The sequence below is a fragment of the Benincasa hispida genome, chromosome 2 (genome assembly GCF_027475165.1).
Source record: "Benincasa hispida cultivar pf3 chromosome 2, pf3_genome.v1.1, whole genome shotgun sequence".
In the NCBI taxonomy this organism is placed as follows: Eukaryota; Viridiplantae; Streptophyta; class Magnoliopsida; order Cucurbitales; family Cucurbitaceae; genus Benincasa; species Benincasa hispida.
The window spans coordinates 12,271,881-12,292,201 of record NC_143479.1 but is presented as its reverse complement, the minus strand read 5'-3'; the positions used below and the strand labels follow the sequence as shown (position 1 = coordinate 12,292,201).

The window sequence follows — 20,321 nt, the reverse complement described above, 5'->3', positions numbered from 1 at the left end:
TGGAAAGTTGCATACAGAGAAGGAGAAGACTTGAAAAAAAAAAAACAAAAACAAAAACAAATACTAGGGAAAAAAAAAAAAGTATCATTGTAATTTCTTTAGGAAAAGTTACCTTTTTGGTCCCTAAAATTTTTAAATAGACCTTTTTGGTCCCTGAATTTTGTAAAATAGTTTTAAAAAATCCATCTACTGACAATGCTGTTAAATCAAACAAACAAATGGCTGGACTGCTGACATAGAAAAAGTAATATTTCTAATTTGGTTTCCTCTCTCTCCCTCCTCTATTTTTCTCCCTGGACACCGGGAAGGGTTATCCCCAGTCCCCTCCCCTCACCCTATCCAGGCGATTTCATTACCCGTGTCTGCCCTCACCTCTCTCTTTCACTTCCATCACCAACCCTTCTGTCCCTTCATTTTTCTTTCTTCTTTCCCTTCATTTTTCTTTCTTCTTTCCCTCTCATTTTCTAGCTCTCTGCGCCATATATATATTTTTCTTATTCCCAAAGTATTTTAACGTTGCCATCATAACATCAATTGCTTAATTATAGCTTCCACCGGAGGGCTTGAAGCAATCTCAAAACCTTAATCATTGTAAATTTATTTCACTCAGCTAGAGAGAAGATTTAGAAATACATGACAAAGGAAAACAGTGGTTCTTGATGGAATGTGGGCTAACCCTTTTGTTAAGAATGTCAAACTTACACTCAAAATCAAAGACATCCCCTTCGAATATGTGGGAGAAGATCTCAAGAACAAAAATCTCATACCTCATCAAATTCAATAATGTTTAAAAGAAAGTTATTGTATTCATCCACAATGGAAAATCCATTCCACGATGGGAAATTCATTTGGGAATCATATTTTTTAAAGTTTAGAAGAACGATGGTCCAAATCAGTTAGCCATGAAGAAGTTGGGCAAAATCCCAATCTCCACCTACCCAAAATATGATAGTTTGCTGCTCAATTGGGCTTTGTATAACCTAATTGCAAACAGAGCTGACCAACTTTGATGAGGATTTTGAGCCATTTATATGGGTGATGATTTTGATTCCAAGGTGGCCCCTGAGGCTCGTGTGCAAATGGCTGAAAAATGAGAGAGAAAAAGACAGAAGGGAGAGAGAGGTTAGGGTAGTGACGTAGAACTACGAAGAAGGGTGAGGGTCCGGCAAGGTGATGAAATCACCAAAAAGGGAAGGGGAAGGGAAGGGAATGGGGGCATCCATTCCTTGCGTTAAAAGAGAAAAAGAGAGGAGGTAGAGAGAGGAAAGAAGAGAAAAAGATTAAAAATACATCATTTTCTATGTCATTTTGCCATGTCAACAATCTATTCATTTTTCTGTTAGTATGTAACAGAATTGTTAATAGAGGGACCTTCTAAACCTATTTTACAAAACTCTGGACTAAAAAGGTTTATTTCAAAAACTCAGGGATAAAAATGGCTTATAATTAAAAACTCAAAGACCAAAAAGATAATTTTTCCCTTTCAATTTGTGGTTGGTTGGTTTGGGTTGTTTTAGCATTGACTGTTCTTTGTAATCGACTAGGAATTGCTCTTATTAATGCATCCACCTAGTGTGCTCTTTCAAAGCAATATGTCAGCTTCTCCAAGATTTGAGTTTAAATAGGAATATCTTTGCTTTTCCAACATAGTTAAATGTATTTGACTTGCATTTGTTATGTTCTCCTTTTGTATCGTTTTCCTTGTTTCACTGTATATTGAGCATTAGTCTCTTTTCATTATTTCAATGAAAAGTCCCGTTTCCTTTTCAAAACGAGGCGAATATCCTTCCAAGAATAGTAGGCAAACAATCTAGAAACAACACACTGTTGAAGTCCATAACCAACACTTTCTTATCTTTCCTAACCCAACAAAAAGAATCAAAGTTAGATGGCTGAGAAACGTCCTGTAAGTTTCTGGACACCTTCAAATCATCTGGGAAAGCGAAAGCTAAAGAACCAAATCCAGACTCACCAACACCGAACCAAGAGGAGGATAGCAAACATGAATCCGCTTTGCCCAAAAAATCTCTAATCGTCTCCCATGAAACCATCCATCTACTCAGCTGGAACATGCAAATTTTTCCTACCACCCGTAGGGGCCAAATAGCACATTCAACATATCTTTTACTGAACAATTTAAACATAGCCAAATGAATGAATCTAGAGTCCTCCCAATCTTTTTTGGGGAAGAACACGTGAACCAAATCTAGTAACATCTCAACCAAGGATAATTTCAAACCAACGCAAATGAGAGAATGAAAGGTAAATCTTCTTATTATTACTTGAATTCTCTATAGAAAACATTAAAAAAAAAAAAAAAAAAAAAAAAGGAGAGAGAGAGAAAAAGAAAAAGAAACACCACTTTTCATCGATGAAATGAAAAGAGGTTAATGCTCGAATTACAAAAAACTACTACAAATAAGAAGAAATAGAGATCAACTGGTGCACCAGGCTATCTCAACTAGGTTGACACACCCATAGCATCCTCCTCTTACCCCAAAACGAACATTTCAAATACAATAGAAAACTATGTGTCTAATAATACAGATGAAAAAGGAAGGGTAGAGAGAGAAAAAGGGCACACACAGAGTTACGTGGAAAACCCTAGTACAGGGAGAAAAAACCACGATATGAAGTTTTCTTATTAGAATTGATACACTGGATACACAGAGGCTGTACGTTTAAATAGAAAAGTAGGAAACCCTAGAGTACAATAAAAAGACATAAATGCCCTTAGGGCTTAAACCTTACTTTCAACACTCCCCCTCAAGTTGGGGCGTAGATATCAGTGAGGCCCAACTTGCTGATACACGAGTCAAAAGTCTGTCTGGGAAGCCCTTTTGTACGAACATCTGCTATCTATTGACTGGAAGGAATATAGGAAATACAGATGTTGCCACTGTCAAGTCTCTCCTTGATGAAATGCCTATCAATTTCTACATGCTTCGTTCTGTCATGCTGCACTGGGTTGTTGGCGATACTTATTGCGGCTTTATTATCACAATAGAGTTTCATCGGACAGTCACTATCTTGATCAAGATCAGTTAAGACCTATTTCAGCCAAATTTCCTCACATATCCCCAGACTCATGGCCTATATTTTGCCTCGGCACTACTTCTGGTAACAACCCCTTGTTTCTTACTCCTCCAAGTGACAAGGTTACCCCACACGAAGGTACAGTACCCAGATGTCGACTTTCTGTCTACCACAGAACCTGCCCAAACAGCGTCCATGTATGCCTCGATGCACCGTTTGTCAGACTTCCTGAACATCAATCCTTTGCCATAAGAGGTTTTTAAATATCTCAGGATGCACTCCACTGCTCTCATATGTTCTTCGTAAGGGGACTGCATAAACTGACTGACTACACTGACAGCATAGGTTATGTCTGGTCTAGTATGAGAAAGATAAATTAATTTCCCAACAAGCCACTGATATCTCTCCTTGCTGACCGAAACACTGTTATTCAAGTTACTGAGTTTAGCATTAGCTTCCACAGGAGTATCCACTGGTTTACAGCGTCATACCTATCTCCTTAAGTAAATCCAGAGTATATTTCCGTTGAGAAACTGAAACCCTTCTTTCGACCAAGTCACTTCCATTCCGAGAAAGTACCCAATTTTCCGAGGTCCTTAATTTCAAATTCCTCAGCCATTTTCCTCTTCAATCTGTTAATTTCTGAAGCATCATTACCTGAAATGACAATGTCATCTACATACGCAATCAGATCCCTAATACTGATTTCTTCATAAAGAGGGTGTGATCTGAATGTCCCTGACTGTACCCTTGTGATTTTACAAAGGTAGTAAATCTGCCAAACCAGGCTCTTGGAGACTGTTTCAATCCATACAAGGACTTCCTCAATTTACATACTCGGTGATTAAACTGTTTCTCGAACCCTGAGGGAGGACTCATGTAAACTTCTTTTAATTCTCTATTAAAAAAGGCATTCTTCACATCAAACTGGTGGAGAGGCTAGTCTTTGTTAACTGCAACTGAAAGAACACGTACAGTGTTTAACTTTGCCATCGGGAAGAAGTCTCAGAGTAATCTATTCCGAAGGTCTGAGTAAAGCCTCTGGCAACCAACCTTGCCTTGTACCTGCCAATCGTTCCATCATGCTTGTATTTAATAGTGAACTCCCATTTGCACCCAACCGCCTTGTGCCCCTTTGGAAGAGTAACCCGGTCCCAAATGTTGTTTTTCTCAAGCACCCCCATTTCCTTCACAACTCGGTCCCAAGTGAACACCCATTTGCACCCAATCGCCTTGTATCAACAACATCCTCAATACAATCGTCGGTACTGTCACCATTTTTTTCTGCCTTTACTTACATCATCTTCAACACAAGTATCATTTTCAACACAAACGTTACTATTATCAGGGGTAAGATTACTAGTACCTGAAACTGACGCCAGTTCTAACTCATAGACCGGAGCTGGAGAAGTAATAGGTGACACTATTTCCTTTTTGAGATTCCTCCTATAAGTATCTGATCCATGGGACTTGTTCAGTAGGAAGAATAGATTCCTTGATACTCATGTCGTTGATACTTATGACAGGAACAGGTTCAGGTAAACTTGGACCCCAATTAGTCTCTTAACTAGTACTCTCCCCCAGAAGATGACTAATGAGAAAGGGTTGATCTTCGAGAAAGGTCACATCCATTGAGACAAATATTTCCATAAGGAAGGATGGTAACATTTGTACCCACGTTGATGAAGAGGATACCCCACAAAGACACATTTCTGAGTACAGGGGGTAAACTTAGTACGATTAGGACCATAGGTATGGACAAACACTACACACCCAAACACCCGACGCGGAACATCAGGGATAAGCCGATTATCGGGATAGGACTCCTTGAAACAGTCTAAGGGAGTTTGAAATTTTAAGACCCGCGAAGGCATTCGGTTTATCAAATGAGTTGTTGTTAAAACAGCATCTCCCCATAAATAGGACGAAAGTGAAGTTGACAACATAAAGGAGCGAGCAACTTCGATAAAGTGACGGTTTTTCCATTCAGCTACCCCATAGTGGTTTTTGTGTTAAACTGGGTTTCTACAGAATTATAGAACTATTGGAAAACCAACGTGACTTTAGACTTATTGGTGAGAAGAAAAACCCAAGTTAGTCTAGTGTGGTCATCAATGAAGGTTACAAACCAGCGTTTGCTAGTGGCGGTAGTAACAAGTGAAGGACCCCAAACGTCGCTATGAAAGAGGGTAAATGGTTTGGAAGGCTTAGCGAGGCACGAAGTTGTTTAGGCCGAATACACATCACAAGTCAAGTTAGAGAGATTAACATTGTGAAACGAATGGGGAAATAAATACTTCATATAATGAAAAATAGGATGTCCGAGATAATCAGTTTCAGAAGTAGAAAAACATGATGAAAGTAAACTAGTCCTATCACATATCCTAGAAGAAGCATCTTCAGTAAGGAAATAGAGCCCCCTATCATGTCGGGCAGTGTCAATCGTCGTCCTCGAGTTGAAGTCCTAAAAAACAACAGCATCAGGTGAGAAAGTAACTCGACATTTCAAATCTCTTGTAATCCTGCTAACAGATAATAGATTATAAGAGATTTTAGGAACATGCAGCACATCTTGTAGAATCAAACCCTCAATGGGAGAAAGACGGCCTTTCCCAGCCACAGGAGCAAAAGACCCATCAGCAATTCTGATTCTCTCATTTCCAGCATTTGGATAGTACGAAATAAATTGGTTGGAGGAGCCAATTAAGTGGTCTGTAGCCCCTGAATCTAGAATCCACGGCTTGCTACCAGTTATACTAACAAGGCCAAAAGATTGAAGAGTACCTGATTGGGCGATCGCACTCGCACCCACTGTACTAGAGCTACTCTGGCTGGTTTCCTGACTCTTAGGTTAAGGACCTCTGGTTGTTAACTTGCCAGTGCTCGTCCAGAACCTGACTGACGTCGTTTTCCATTAGGTGGACGACCATGCAGCTTCCAGCACTGGTCTATGGTGTGTCAGGGCTTCTGGCAGTGTTCACATATTGGAGTTGGCTTGCCGTTCTGTTTGTCATTGACAGCACCTGACGTTTTCAACGCAGCAGAGTCAGTTGGTGAAATCAAGGTATTATTCATAGCAATGGACCTGTCTTCCTCGAGGCGGATTTCAGAACAAACTTCTATCAGGGATGGTATTGGATGATGTCCCAGTATCTGACTCCGTACCGCATCAAACTTAGATTCAACCCCGCAAGGAAATCATAGACTCGGTCGGTTTCCTCAGACTCGTAATGTAAGACTCCCCTACAAGAACAATTCCAGACCATCTCGCGACATAGGTTCATCTCTTGCCAGAGAAGAGACAACTTGTTGAAGTAAGTCGTAATGTCCATCGTTCCCTGCTTGCATTCATGGACTTGTTTGCGTAAATTATAGAGCCGGGAAGCATTCTGTCATTTGGAGTACAGCTTCTAGACAGCCTCCCAAATGTATCGCGCAGTGGCAGCAGACGGTAGGGGTTCTCCGATTTGAGGCTCCATACTACCTATTAGAATAGACCGAAGTAAAGAATCCTCTCCCTTCCATATACATTCTTGAGGATCACCTGGTCTCGGTTTTGGTATTTCACCCGTTAGGTATCCAAATTTATGACGACCCTCGAGGGCCATTTTAATGGATTGAGACCATGAAACGTAGTTCTGACCATTTAATTTCTCCCCTACAAAAAAACCTGTAGAATTTCTCATTGCCCCAGAAAATAAATTTGCTGTAGATAAGGCAAGGAAAGAGGTTACCGAATTTCCAGAGTAAATAGATGGATTTGAAGAGAGGTCTGACTAGACATTTGAGGTCATTCCCAATGCTTCTCCGAGAGCAGCTATCTGTTGCTGAAAATACTCGTTCTACTGTTTAATCTGAAGTTGGAGTTGAGTAAATTGGTCTTGGATTGTACTGCCTTGACCTTGATGGTGAGATGATGACGACTCCCCAATTTCGAATCCACCAATCATAGGAGATGACTGACCCGAGCTACTGTTCAAATCCGACTGGAACGGGGGGCTGCCGTTGGTCGGCGTGAGGTGGCAGTCGCTGATTGGATCGGCTCCAGACTGGTTCAGCTGGTGGTGGCAGTCGTGGCTCGAATCAGGTCCAGCAGACCCGAAGGCTGCGTCGGCTGGAATTGGGAACCTTGGCTGAGTCCAACTTGCTGGAACGGGTGCGCCGACTAACTGGGATGGCTGAGTCCATCTCTCTCCTAGAATTTCATGTGACGACAGACCTCTTTAATCAGTAGTCCCTTCTCCATTGTTCCACTGCAAAAGTAATTTTGAATCTCCGCGACTCCCAACCGTTGAAACCAAAGAAGCGTTCAAACTTGCTCAAGCCATTCCCCAAGCATTTTGCCAGGAAAAAGACTTTGTTCCTAAACCCTTGGTCTACAAATGTGAACTCAAATCTGCTTGAGGAATGTTGTGTCAAAGTTCAACTCCCAGGGCTTATACCTAAAAGGTCTGACAACTCTTCTTTGACTCATCCTTCTTTTCCTCTTCGGATTTTAAAATCCCTGGCTCAAACGTAAATTTTGTGATACAACTCCCGACTAGTATTCCAAGCAACTATCGTCACAAAAAACAAGACTTGGATGGGGTTTCATTAGCAAGTGCTAGCAGTGAGGAGCTTGAAAAATCTAAAACAGAGGAATTACGAGATGAAGAAGAGACAATTGATGGGTTTGATAACGACATTTGTCAACTATTTCAATCAGAAGAAGCTCATTCAATTGGTAAGGCTGAAGCTCCTTTATTTACCCCTCTTGATAAGAGCATAATTCCACAGCATCTGCATTCAATAATTGATGATTGTGGTATCGTTCTTGGTTGAGTTTTGTTTTTAGATGATTGTGCTTTCAACTATTTCAATCAGAGGAAGCTCATTCGACTGGCAAGGCTGAAGTTCCTTTACTTACTCCTTTTGATAAGAGTGTAATTCCACAGCATCTGCATTTAATAATTGATGATTGTGGTATCGTTCTTGGTTGAGTTTTGTTTTCAGATCATTGTGCTTTTTTGGGGTCGTTATTTAGTTTAGTCTTCATTAAATTGAGTTCCCTTACAAAGAATTCAATCATAAATTGGTATTGATGTTCACGAGAAAAAGTTCCTTTTTTTATTTTTTTTAAGAAATGGATCAGGATAAATTCAATAAACATTGGAAAGAAAAATGAGTGTTGGGAGAAAATGCAAGGAGTAACCGGCCTTATTACAATAGACTAAAAGTTTCTCCACCAGTTTGATGGTGTAGCTACAATACAATAAGAATAGGAGAACTGTATAGGGAAAGAAACTAATAACCACATAATTCAAGCTATAGCATATTAAATTAAATCATAATTATACTCAAAATATTCAGGGAAAAAAATCAAAAAAGATACATATACAAACCTGGAATCCAAATACATATTCGAGAAGGTCAAACATATCTGCACTCCTTTGTCCAGATATCTGAAATTCCGAAGGCAGTCTAGGGAAATGCTCTGTATATCTGATTGCAGATATTGTAGCCCTTACCTAAACAGATGCGCCAAAAAAGATATATTTAGCAAGCCACATACAACACTAGGTTTTTTTCTTTTTTTCTTTTTTCTTTTTATAATATAGAAAAAAACAACTTTTGTTGAGAATAAATGAAAGAATAAAAGAACATACAAGAAAAAAAGCACCACACAAAACCCCACTTAAAGAAAGGAGTTCCAATTAGGCAAAATGTCGTCTATAGAATAATTACAAACAATCTTTGAAATTGAAGCCCGCAAATAAACATGAAACCTCACGAAGAACCAAACATCACTAGGGTCTTCTCTACCCCTCTAGGGGGTGTTTGGGGTAAGGAGTGGAATAGTGAGGAGTAAGGAGTTACGAAGTTTAGAGAGTTGTGAACTCTTAGGACCCACAGTATAAGGAGTTGATAAGGTATAAATTTGATGCTTTAAGTGGTGAAGTTCACAACTCCCTACTTCTCTACTCCTACTTCCAAACTCTTTGGCCAAACATACTCCTAAGAACTTTGTTATTTCTATTACCCAAAGATCCCATAACAAAAACACACCCCAACAAGCCACAAAGTTGGCCCTTCTCACTAAATGGTGAAAGGAGGAGAAACACCCTAATCGAAACACTAGCAACCTAAGAGAACTCAATAGTAAATAGATATAAGCAGGCCAAAATGAGAAATTCACCACCAAACCCTTAGATTATTATTTGGTAGACTAGTAGTTAGGATATATTTAGGTTGTTTTGTGTTTGGTGGGTAGGCTTGTATTTTGTTCGTGCTTTGTGATTAGCATATCACAACAAGGGAGATTTCCACCGGTAACTATGTACTATTATTTTGTGATTAATTGATTTCATCACGAAGTAGGACTACACAAACCTCTGCCAAGCATGCACGAAGCCAAACTCTTGGAAGAAGTGGTTCCACAAGGAACTCGAAAGATCACAACTCTAGAGCATACGATCTAGGCCTTCTTCCGCCTTCTGACAAGGAATACAGCAGAAATGACCCATTAACTCTGACGTCTTTCTTGAAAGTCAATCCAAAGTTGTCTACATGATTGAGTAAAAACTCACTAAGTAAAGAACTTAACTTCCTTAGGGATCTTAATTCTCCAACCGACTCACTAACAAGAGAAGGATCCAATGAACGTCGAAAGGAAAATTTACACGAGAATCCCTCCAAAGGATCGAACCTTTTTTTTAAATGAAATAAGGCTTTTCATCGATAAAATGAAAAGAGACTAATGCTCAAATTACAAAGAAACAAAGAATAAACTAATAGTAAAAACAACCAGAACAGCCAATAATAGCACTTGAAAAGAAATAGAAATCCTTTGATATCAACTAAACAGAATGCTCCAAGAACAAAAGACACCATTCGCCAATTGGTTTTGAGATGGAACCTCATACTAACAAAAGATACCATTCCAACAAACAATGGATTGCTGACCTAACCTAATGAGGCAGATGAAACATAAAGGCCTCTCAAAACAAAAGGTCTTGCAATCAAAACTGAAAAGAATCTTTCACAACAATCTTCAAACGACCAACTAAAACAACTGCAACAAATCTTGAAGAAGCACAATCCGCACGAAAAGTAGGAAGAAGTCATTAGCCAAGCAAAGAGTCCAACTCTCCTTCAGCCAAATGGATGAATTTATGCCTATAAGACCAATGAAGACTAAGGAGTAACCTCCTATGAGAAATTGCAACATTGTCAACAAATATTCGACCCACGAAAGTCGGACTTTCCACAATACTCCACAAAGGACCATGAAACATTAGAAAAACAATCAACTAACCAAAGGAGAATGATTAATGAACTTTACCAAAGGATCAAACTTGAAGCACATCTCTTCTCTCAAGTCCAAAATTATACTCTTCTATCAAAGACAGAAGAGAGGTTACCTCCGTCGTTTCCCTATCGGACAACACACGACAGAAGCCAAACAAGAAAGAAACTGAAATTAAGAGCAATAAGACCAAGAAAATAGTTACAAGAAAAATCTAGAAATATAGATTTCTCTTTCCAAAACCCAGGATTCTTTATTCAAAAAAAAAAAACACAAAAATAAAGTAATATATGTGACTTTCATTAAGAAAAAAAATGAAAGAATGCACAACATACAAAAAGAAAAGCCCACAAAAAGAATCTCAAATTAAGAGCAATAAAACCAAGAAAATAGTTACAAGAAAAATCTAGCTACTCAAACGACTACCTGCAGCTCCAATGGCTAACAAAACTGAAACCGAACACTTGAAACTTTCCGTTGATAAAATAAGAAGAGATCAATGTTCGAGCTAAACAAAATTAAAAATAATAAAATAATAAAGAAAGAAAGAAAAAAAAAAAAAAACTCTACAAAGGTCAAAGGAGTGGAAAAGAGTAAAAAGAAAAGGAAAAAGAAGAATCGAGAAAAGGGAAGTTTTTTTTTTTAAACGGAAACAAGACTATTCATCGAAATAATGAAAGAGTCAAAAGCTCAAAGTACATGAGAGGAAATAAAAACAACAAACTTGCCAATACAAGGCTAGAATAAAATTACATCATAAAGATTAAATTTTAAAGAAAAATTAAAAAAATTCCAAATGAACACATATCTCAAGATGAACACAATTCTAAATGCCTTTAACTCAAACAAGCCCAAAACAGATTGAAGAAAAGCTTCCACCGCAACGGCTCTCAAAAATTGAACTTGAAAGTTCTACCAAAGAAGATACGAAGAAGAAAGCTCTGAAGAACAACTCCCAAAACGATTAAAACAGAAGCAATCACTGCCCAAAGGGATTAAACGAGGCTGAAAACCACCTCACGCTGTCAGCAAAGCAAACTGAAAAATAAAACCTCTAAGCCAAGACCTCCATGCTGAAGAAAAGCGAGGCTGACAAGGCTTCCTTCTTGAGACATTAAAGCTGCCAAATATTCCAAATGGACAACAAAAGACCAGAGAAACCAAAGCTTAACTTCAAACAAAGAGGGAACTATTTCCCTAGTTGAATATCACAAATTTCTACAATTGATCTGAGGTTAGATGGAATTTGTGAAGGAGACAAAGGGATGAAACTTGCTGACTTTGAAATCAGCCCCTTCTTTCCAGCTGAATCTTGAAAAAGGCCATTCACTGCTTCCTCAAAATGATCTTCGAAGAATTGAATCTCTGGCATGGGCAAATGAGATTCAAAATCCTCTTCTTCACGACTAACACTTGCTGTGGAATCAATGTCGGAATCAATTGGAGGACTTTTTGGAGGAGAAATGCAAGGGATGTACCTTCTAAATTGAACTGAAGAATTTTCAAACTTTAATGTTGACTGACAGAACACCAATGAACGTTTCATCGAAATTGGAGGCCCCAATTTTTTTTTAGAAGAAATACCTGGAACTTGAGCCCTCACACAACCAATTTCTAAAGCATCATAGCTCAATCTCGAATGTTGGAGAAATTTGGGGAGGACTTTTTCCTTGAATAATGGTAAGGAAATGTTGGAGTTGAACAACCTGAATTCTTTTCTTTTATCTTTCTCTTTCCAATATGCTTTTCCATCTTCCAAAGCAGCCAAAACCCAACTTGTACAACAATCACGTAATCATAAAATAGACGAAACTTAAAGAGAGAATTCAATACTACCACTCCAATAATTGATACCAATATTTTATACTACAAACTAACTTTTTAGTTCAACAATTGCAAGGGGAGTGGCACGAACTATCGATCTGGAGTTTTATCCACCAAGATATGTTGGGATTGGTTACTACATACTAAATTTTGAGAATCACAAACTAACAAATCAAATACAGGTAACACAAACTGCAACTTTAACAGCTTATTCCTTTCTATAACTCAAAACATGTTGCAAATAAACTAGGCTTTCCAGTCTCATGTTTAAAAAAGTGCAGCCTTACTAAAAGCTGGAATCAATCACTTCCTTAGGATTGAATAGTGTTCTTGAATCTCCAACCATGATCATTTTTCTAGCTCAATGACCCCGCTATATATGATTCCTTCCCTCCTAAACTTTATTCTCCAATCCTTCTCTTCCCTAATCAATGCAATACAAACTACCCATTAATTTTTTTCTCTATGACAGAATAGGCAAAAGGAGCAGTCCATAGGAAAATCTGGTGTCGCGCACTAAACTCTGTGAAGTCAATGGAAGATTACAACAAAAATAAAATGAAATAAAATAAAAAGATTCCCCCAATTGACACAAAGTTGGTCAGGCTATTACAAAAAAGATGATATGATTTGCACCAAGCACTAAGTAAGCATATTAAATATAATATAATTCCAAAATCTAAGAAAAGGCGCCTTAGTAATAACTAATCAGCTTAATGATTCATTAAGTATCACCATTATACTTTTTCAGTCAATCAAAATACTCGATTTTAAAATAAAATAGAAGTAACTAATACACTTCTCACCTAATAAAACTATGAAAGATTAGCATGATTCAAAGAACCGGAATGAGATAAAGTTGCCAAGTTTAACAAATGACACATAGGCGAGTAAGACACTAAAGGTTCACCTACTTCAGGGAAAATGCCAATGGCATTTGTTAGTGATTGTGCATCCAAGGGGACAATATTGTAGGGTACGAATTCCCCAGATAATGTAGTATCAGAACTTCTAACTCTTCGTAGCTGAAAGATCATAAAGAGAATTAAGGTCAAAACTTAGATATCAATCAAGAAATGATAAGGCTGAGAGGAAATGGGCTACAGCTACAATTTACTACCTCCTCCATAATCAATCTTCCGACTCCTTGAGGATCTGCATCTCCGCTTAGGGCCTCCATCACCTCAACTAAAGCCCTAAGGTTAGCAATTACTTTCTTTGCTTCAGAATATCTAAGCTCCAACCTGAACACAAAAAAATATGAACTTTAATGAAATACTGCAAAAAGAGACGTAAAAATCATAACTTACGAGGAAACTTGAAGAATATAGAAAAGGCATATGCACAGACATTAGGTTTACACCTATATTCTATTCCAAGCCATTTCATCACTAGCCTCCCTCATATCAAATATTTAGTTCATGTAAATTAGATGTACATTTCAAGGTGATAAGATGTCAAACTAATCAAATGCAAGAAACAAGGAAATTCAACAAGCAAGAAAACTTGATCTTCCAACTGCCTAATAATAAACAGAATAAGAAACCTTGTCCATATGTCAAACTTGCATATTTACATAATATACTTTAAAGTGGACAGGAAAAAAATAAAGAAGAAGAAGAAGAAGAAGAGGACCAAAATACAGAAGGAAATGTATTTCAAAAACTACTTTCACATAATAATCATCTAGGCAACATCATGTTAGGTACTTAAGCACCTTAGAGAACCACCCCCCCAACAAAAAGTAGCTTTTAGGGTGTGATTCACCAAGGTGCTTAAGTACCTAACAATGGTACCAGAGCCGGTTGTTGATGTTCTGAAGTGGAACTGGTGGAGGGTTCTGACTGGGTGCAGCCGAGTGAAGCACCGCCAGAGTAGCCACCGGGATGTCGGTTTTCTGAGGATGGGGTATTGTTAGGAACCAAGGTAGTATGGAATGCCTTTGTCCCACATTGGTTAGAATGGGATGGTCAATATGGTGCTTAAGTGGTTTGGCTCTCCCACCCCAATAGCTAGCTTTTGGGGTGTGGTTCTCCAAGGTGCTTAAGTACCTAACACATCATTTTCCAAACAGTTGCAAAAATATTTTTCTGAGGTTTGGTAGAAAAATATGTATTGATGAAACTAGTAGTTTTCTTTTTTCTTTTAAAATGGAAACAAGATTTTCCATTGAAATAATGAATGAGCCTAATGCTCAAAGTACATAAGAGGAAACAATAATAAAAATCTTCTAACTTGTCAATACAGTGAAAGGATCATAATACAAAATATAGACTAAAGCTCTGAAGAAGAAGTAAAAACAGTTTAGTTGAACAAAAATCTCAAGGTGAATAATCATCAAAATGCTTAGCAATAAAATCACTTGATAAGACTTTGACTTGAGCAATCCTAGTGCGATATGAATAAAGAAGTGTTCTGTCTCGAGAGAGACGCTCAATACTCTCTTTCCAATCTGAAGTCTAAAAAACCGCAAGTGGCACAAATTAACTCCAAAACTTAGAGATACTCATCCACTAGCTTTGCGAATTCAAACCAAATTGTCCATAAGAGAGCCAAAGAAGGGGAACAAGAGCAAGAATGCTCGTCATTACGCTACACCACGTAGAAAAATGTTCTTTCTAAAAAAAATTTTTTAAAAAAAAAAAACTAAACCAATTGAATAACAGTGTTACATTCTATTCTCCGATTGCTTACCCCACAACTTCCAACCTATTATCTAGTAATGATGTAGTCTCCCCCAATGCACCATGGTTCCAAGCATTAAGGAGAAAAAGATGTGATTTTTCGGCCAATGTTTTCCTCTGTAAACAATAACCTCATAAACGAATATCACCCAACAAATGTGAGAATACCTCCTGATTTACCAAATGCTTCCAAGGAGATCCTACCAATTCCATTGGAGCTCCAATTGAATTAATGAATTGTAGATCAATACTAATTATTAAATAGGTTCCAAGCATCTTTAGCTGGACCCCTTTCCTTTAGTGGGGGGTGTTTCTGGTGGGCAGTGTTTTTTGCCCCTGTATTCTATTTTTTCTCAATGAAAGCAGTTGTTCGAATCAAAAAAAAAACAAAAACAAAAACAAAAAAAAGGTTCCAAGCATCTAGATCGTTTCTATAAGAAACCAAGTTTTCATCGAGAAAAATGAAAGAATATGAAAGGACATAAAAAAATAAATGAATAAAATAAAATAAAAGGTCTACAAAAAGAGACCCAACGTTAACTTCAAGAACAAGAATAGACTCCAATCCAAAAGAATGGGACCAAACTAATAATTAAAAAAAGCTTGATTATCGGACTACCATAAAGATACATTAAACCAAGCAACCACTTGAAACTCCTCCCAAAATTGCTTAGCCACTTAAAAAATTCTACCATTCCTCTACCGGAACTGTTCATTTTGATGACTTGGAAGATTTTTTATATTCTGGGTACAGATTTGGCGTCTCCTAAAGACTCTTATTTCTGGAATCATTGAATTCAGTTCACTTATAAAGTCTCAATAAGTGAAAAGTTCCTCCCTTTGAATACTGTCTGTTTGGTTAACCTGCTTTCAAGCTTGCCAATAGATAGAGAAAAGGAAGCAGAACTGAGACGGAATGTAACTGAAGGAAAGGGGATATAGTTACAATAAGAGGACATGGCTGAGCAGTTTGATCTCTGGTTGCTGCTTCCAGTCGTCAAATTCCTCACAAAATAGCAACAAAATAAAAATCCCAATAGAACTCTGCCCTTATCCCAAAAGGGAGAGTTTAGGAGTATCTCAATCATAGAACAACAATCTTTGCCACGAGCTAAAGCAATCCTAAACAACATAAGGCCCCGAGTCCAAAGGAAATAAGAGAACTGGCAAACACACAGTAAATGGTCAAGATCCACATCATGTTGCCTACAAAGAATACACAATTTCAGGCACAACACAGAACACAAAGGAAGAATGTTGTTGGAAACGATCTAGGTGTTCACTCTTACAAGTCTCAACAGAACATTTTATTGATTAAATGAAATTACAAAAATAGCGATTCTACATGTGCTCACGTGCAAAACTTGTCAAGCAAAGAAATTAACTTTCTTAAGGGTTTTAAACTTCCAAAGAGAGAATAAAGTAGAGGAACTCTAGAAGGGAGAATGGGAGCAAAGGATATGGAAAAGCAACCTACAAGAGAACCCCTCAAACAGGAAAGGAACCCAAACCTAGAAATTTCTTCTCCCTAGACAAACCAAACCAATTGATTGGAAATGATGGGAAGAAGGGCAACCACCTCTGATGTCTCTTGGCTAGTGACAGAATGACAAAAGCCCACAGAAAGCGAGAAGGAAATATCAATAGAGGGTAATATAAAGGCCACTTAATGCAATCTTTTATCCAACAAATGATAAAGCAAGGAAAACAAAGTACATAGGGGCTTGTCTTCCACCCAACGATATTCCCAAGAATAGGTTTTTGAGACATCCACAAGCGAGCATTTAACAAATGGAAACTCGAAGCAATAGTAGTTCAAAAGTTTCTTCTTGAACCCTTAACTCAAGGGTGCAGATCATACCTATGGTACTATGCCAGAAAGGTGACTCCATGTAAAAATGCTCCAGCTATTTTGACAACAAAGCCTCATTACATAATCTCTGAAGTTACAATGCCTAAATATCAAAGCTCCACTAACTTCGTAACTAGCTCCCACTTGACCAAGTGTGATCCATCACCAGCCTAATCACAAGAAATTCCTCATTGATCTCTTGATATTTTTACACACCAAAACAGGGATTCTAAACAAGGAAATAAAGTATACAGGAACGTCACTGAACACCAACTAGACCAGTAAGCCTCTCTCCCTTAGAAAAGAAGGCGACTTTCCAAGAAGATAGTTGTTTTGAACTTCTTCCACTACAGGGTTTTAGAAGGGCACACTCCACAGGTCACCACCTAAAAGAAGCCCTAGATAAGAATCGAGTAACCAGCTTAGTTCACAAAACAACAAAGAAGTTCGGGTCAACTTGAGGAATCACAATTTAAGCCAATAATGGAACGTTTCCCCTATTTATATTTAGACTACAAATAGCTCCGAAAAAGGATCAAAAGCAATTTAGATTGGTAAAGGAGCTTTCCTTCCCATAGAAATAATTAATTAATTAATAAATTAATAGGGTGTCCTCAGCAAATTAAAGGTGCGAAAGATGCAAACTCTAATCCCAACTTAAAACCTTAACCACACCCTTATTCGTGCCCACCAACATTAACAGGCTCAAAATATCAACAACAAGAAGAGAAGAGGTCCTCAACATCTAATATAATATCATCACCAAAAGCATATCATGCACTCATCCTTCCATCACAATATACTCAATTCCCATCCAAACATCTCTCTAACTAACTACTACCAATATCTGGGGTAGGCCACTCTACCAACAGTGTTCACTCCTTATCGACCCCACCCTTACTCTTCCCTACGTGAGTACACCATGAGGTTCAAGAATTTATCACATCCATCTAATTAACTTTTTTTTATCTTCGTGAGTGTCTAAGCCAACTTGTACATACCTCGACTATTCTTGCAGTAAAACTACCTACCCCAACTAAATTTGGTTTCTAAGGACACTCGTGGATATTAAATTCTAAATACATAACCACCATAACTTGAAATCATTCTCTATAAACCTTTTACTAATATACTGATCCTAGTGGTCACGAGGTAAACCCAGGGTGATCGCAACCATCCAAATAATTTAACATTAGGGAGAAAGAAAATAGTACAATACTCCTCATGGGATCAAATCTGATGGCATTTTCTAAGTGCAAAATAAAATAAATTATGGATAGAAAAATAGTATATTGTGCAAAATAATAGTATCCTTAAAAAATAATAAATCATACAATATAACATTATGGAAGTGAAGGCTTTTCTAGCAAATCTCTTAAGAAAGTAGCATAGTTGCATAGAGAAGACAAATTTCATCCAAAACCGCTGCCAAAGGGTTGAAATAAGAACCAGGCACTAAATTTATGCTTAAACAATAACTACTCCTCATTTATTCACAGATAACATATTGTTCCCCCCTTCATGTCTATAGTGTTCATTTAGAAGACAACAAAGATCACGTGCAAGTGAATGTGTAATTGATGGACACGAGAAAATTCCAATTAAAGGATAAGGGCAGTACTCTCCCAAGTTAGCACTGATTACTCCTGACTCCCGCCATTTCTGTTCTTCTCTCTGTATATCATCTATTCTATGTCGTCTTTTATATTGCTTGTAGAACTCCCACAGATGTTCAATATCACGATGACGATCTATAGATGCCCCATCCTTCTTTACAAGTTTTTGCTGCAATAGATGTCATGTCACCAAAGCTTTACTTACCAGTTTAAACCAATGAAAGAAAGAAAGAAAAATCAATATAATCCCACTAACAAATAGTCCAGAAACATAGGCCAAAAATGTAACCATATTATAACATTTACATTATAATCAACAGTGCTTACGATAATGGACATCTGAAACAGATTACATCATACCTTAATAACAGACATCAATCCAGTCTTGAACTGAAGAACACCTCTACCATCGCTGTTGGGATCCAGGTTTTGTGCCATTCTGTACGCTTGCTCACACACTAAAATGGGAAAATACGGCTTTAATTGCATGCACGTACAGAAGAATCTATCCCATGGCCATGTCTTTTCCATGAGATGAGCAAAAATAAATTTGAGAAACTTTTTTTTTTTTTGATATAGCATAAAATGTACTGAAAATTAATTGATAGATATCATTCACCATAAAAGATTAATGGGAGAACAGATGGTTGTTTCATTGCAAAAGTCTCATGGATCAAACAAAAAAAAACTACTACCTCGAGTTGGCTAGTTACATCGTCAAAATTAAAAAACAGAGGTCCTAAATTTTCACATCATCACTTGTTCCATGTCCCTGGATACTTAAGACTTGATCAAAAAAAAACTTAATACAAATTGTGAAATTCTAAATTCTAATAGGTTAAGACAATGTTCAAAAATGAAATTTACATTAGGAAAAACTAATATACTCCGTTTTATATCTGGACAACTGAGAGCCTAACAATACACGACCACACTCCCAAGTCCCACCCACTCCACCATCTACTAAAACACAAGCTATTAAATGCGAATATATGCAAGTCTTTAAAATATCTCATATACTCGGTTTCAAAACTATCAAAAAGAAAAAAGGCAAATGATAACAATATTTCAATGCATATATGTGAGAAATGAAGATAGAGCATTTACAGAATATTCAGCAATAGATAGAAAAAATCTAACTTCTAAGTTACCCAACTAAATGTCCATGATGCAGTTCAGGAAAACAAAAAAAAAACAAAAACAAAAACAAAAAAAAACAACATAAGAGGGGATGAGAGATGAAATGCTTACAGATCCTAGCAACAGTGGAGTCCTCCGCTTGGATTTCATCGGCAGCCTGCAAAATAGCGTCAATGTTGGTGGTTTTTCCAAGAGACGGTGGTACAGCTCCAACAATCCCACTGGGAGTCCTCCCATGGCCTTGCCCTGCATTTCTAAGCTGCTCTCTCTTCAAAGTCGCACGCACTAGCCTCTCCCAATTATCGTTAACTCTCGCCATGATGCTCCGGCGCTAAATCAACGACCGAAAGCCGCCCCAATAAGCGACTTCACCTTCAAAGTTACGGATCGATTTCAGCTCAAACCCAAAAACCGAAAGACGAAATTCCAAATTACAGACATTCAAGCATAGCAGAAGGGCAACTCACGAAGAAATATAATAAAACGCGGAGACAGTGAAACAAAAGGGAACGTTTTCGCTTTTGGGTGGCGCTTTGTGAAATTACTCATTTGCCCTCGCTCCTCTTAGGGTGCCCTCTCGATTAATCGATTTCGACGCTTGAGTCCGCCCGTCGTGGGAAAACAACGGTTGTCATCGCCCGTTATCGCATCTTTGGTTTTCTTACGCGCTGTCTGATTTTTCTTTTTGATTTTTGAAATATCTTTCATTCTTTTTCTTGGACTTTTTTTCCATTTTTTAAATTAATAATTAATATCTTCATTGACTTCGTACTTAAGCATTGGAAAACTTTTATGACCTTGTGGCGTGTTCCATAGAAATAATAGTAATAACCACAACATTTTACCTATGTAGTTTGTATCTTAGACTTATTTGAAAAAGTGAA

General features: G+C 37.7%; 1 protein-coding gene across 2 annotated transcripts in view; it reads right to left on the bottom strand.

The window, feature by feature from the left end:
• Positions 1–20,020, bottom strand: part of GSL8 (glucan synthase-like 8) — a 75,146-nt gene extending 55,126 nt beyond the window's left edge. The window contains exons 1-6 of one of the 2 annotated variants that reach the window (XM_039022919.2): positions 19,549–20,020; positions 18,658–18,755; positions 18,303–18,466; positions 13,266–13,389; positions 13,060–13,170; positions 8,418–8,543 (exon numbers count right to left, since the gene is read on the bottom strand). In XM_039022919.2, the coding sequence (XP_038878847.1) occupies positions 8,418–8,543; positions 13,060–13,170; positions 13,266–13,389; positions 18,303–18,466; positions 18,658–18,755; positions 19,549–19,756 (831 nt within the window). In that variant the 5' untranslated portion in view covers positions 19,757–20,020. The remainder of the gene's footprint in view (positions 1–8,417; positions 8,544–13,059; positions 13,171–13,265; positions 13,390–18,302; positions 18,467–18,657; positions 18,756–19,548) is intronic. The other variant, XM_039022921.2, reaches the window with a different exon arrangement.
• Between the last annotated feature and the right edge of the window lie 301 nt (positions 20,021–20,321).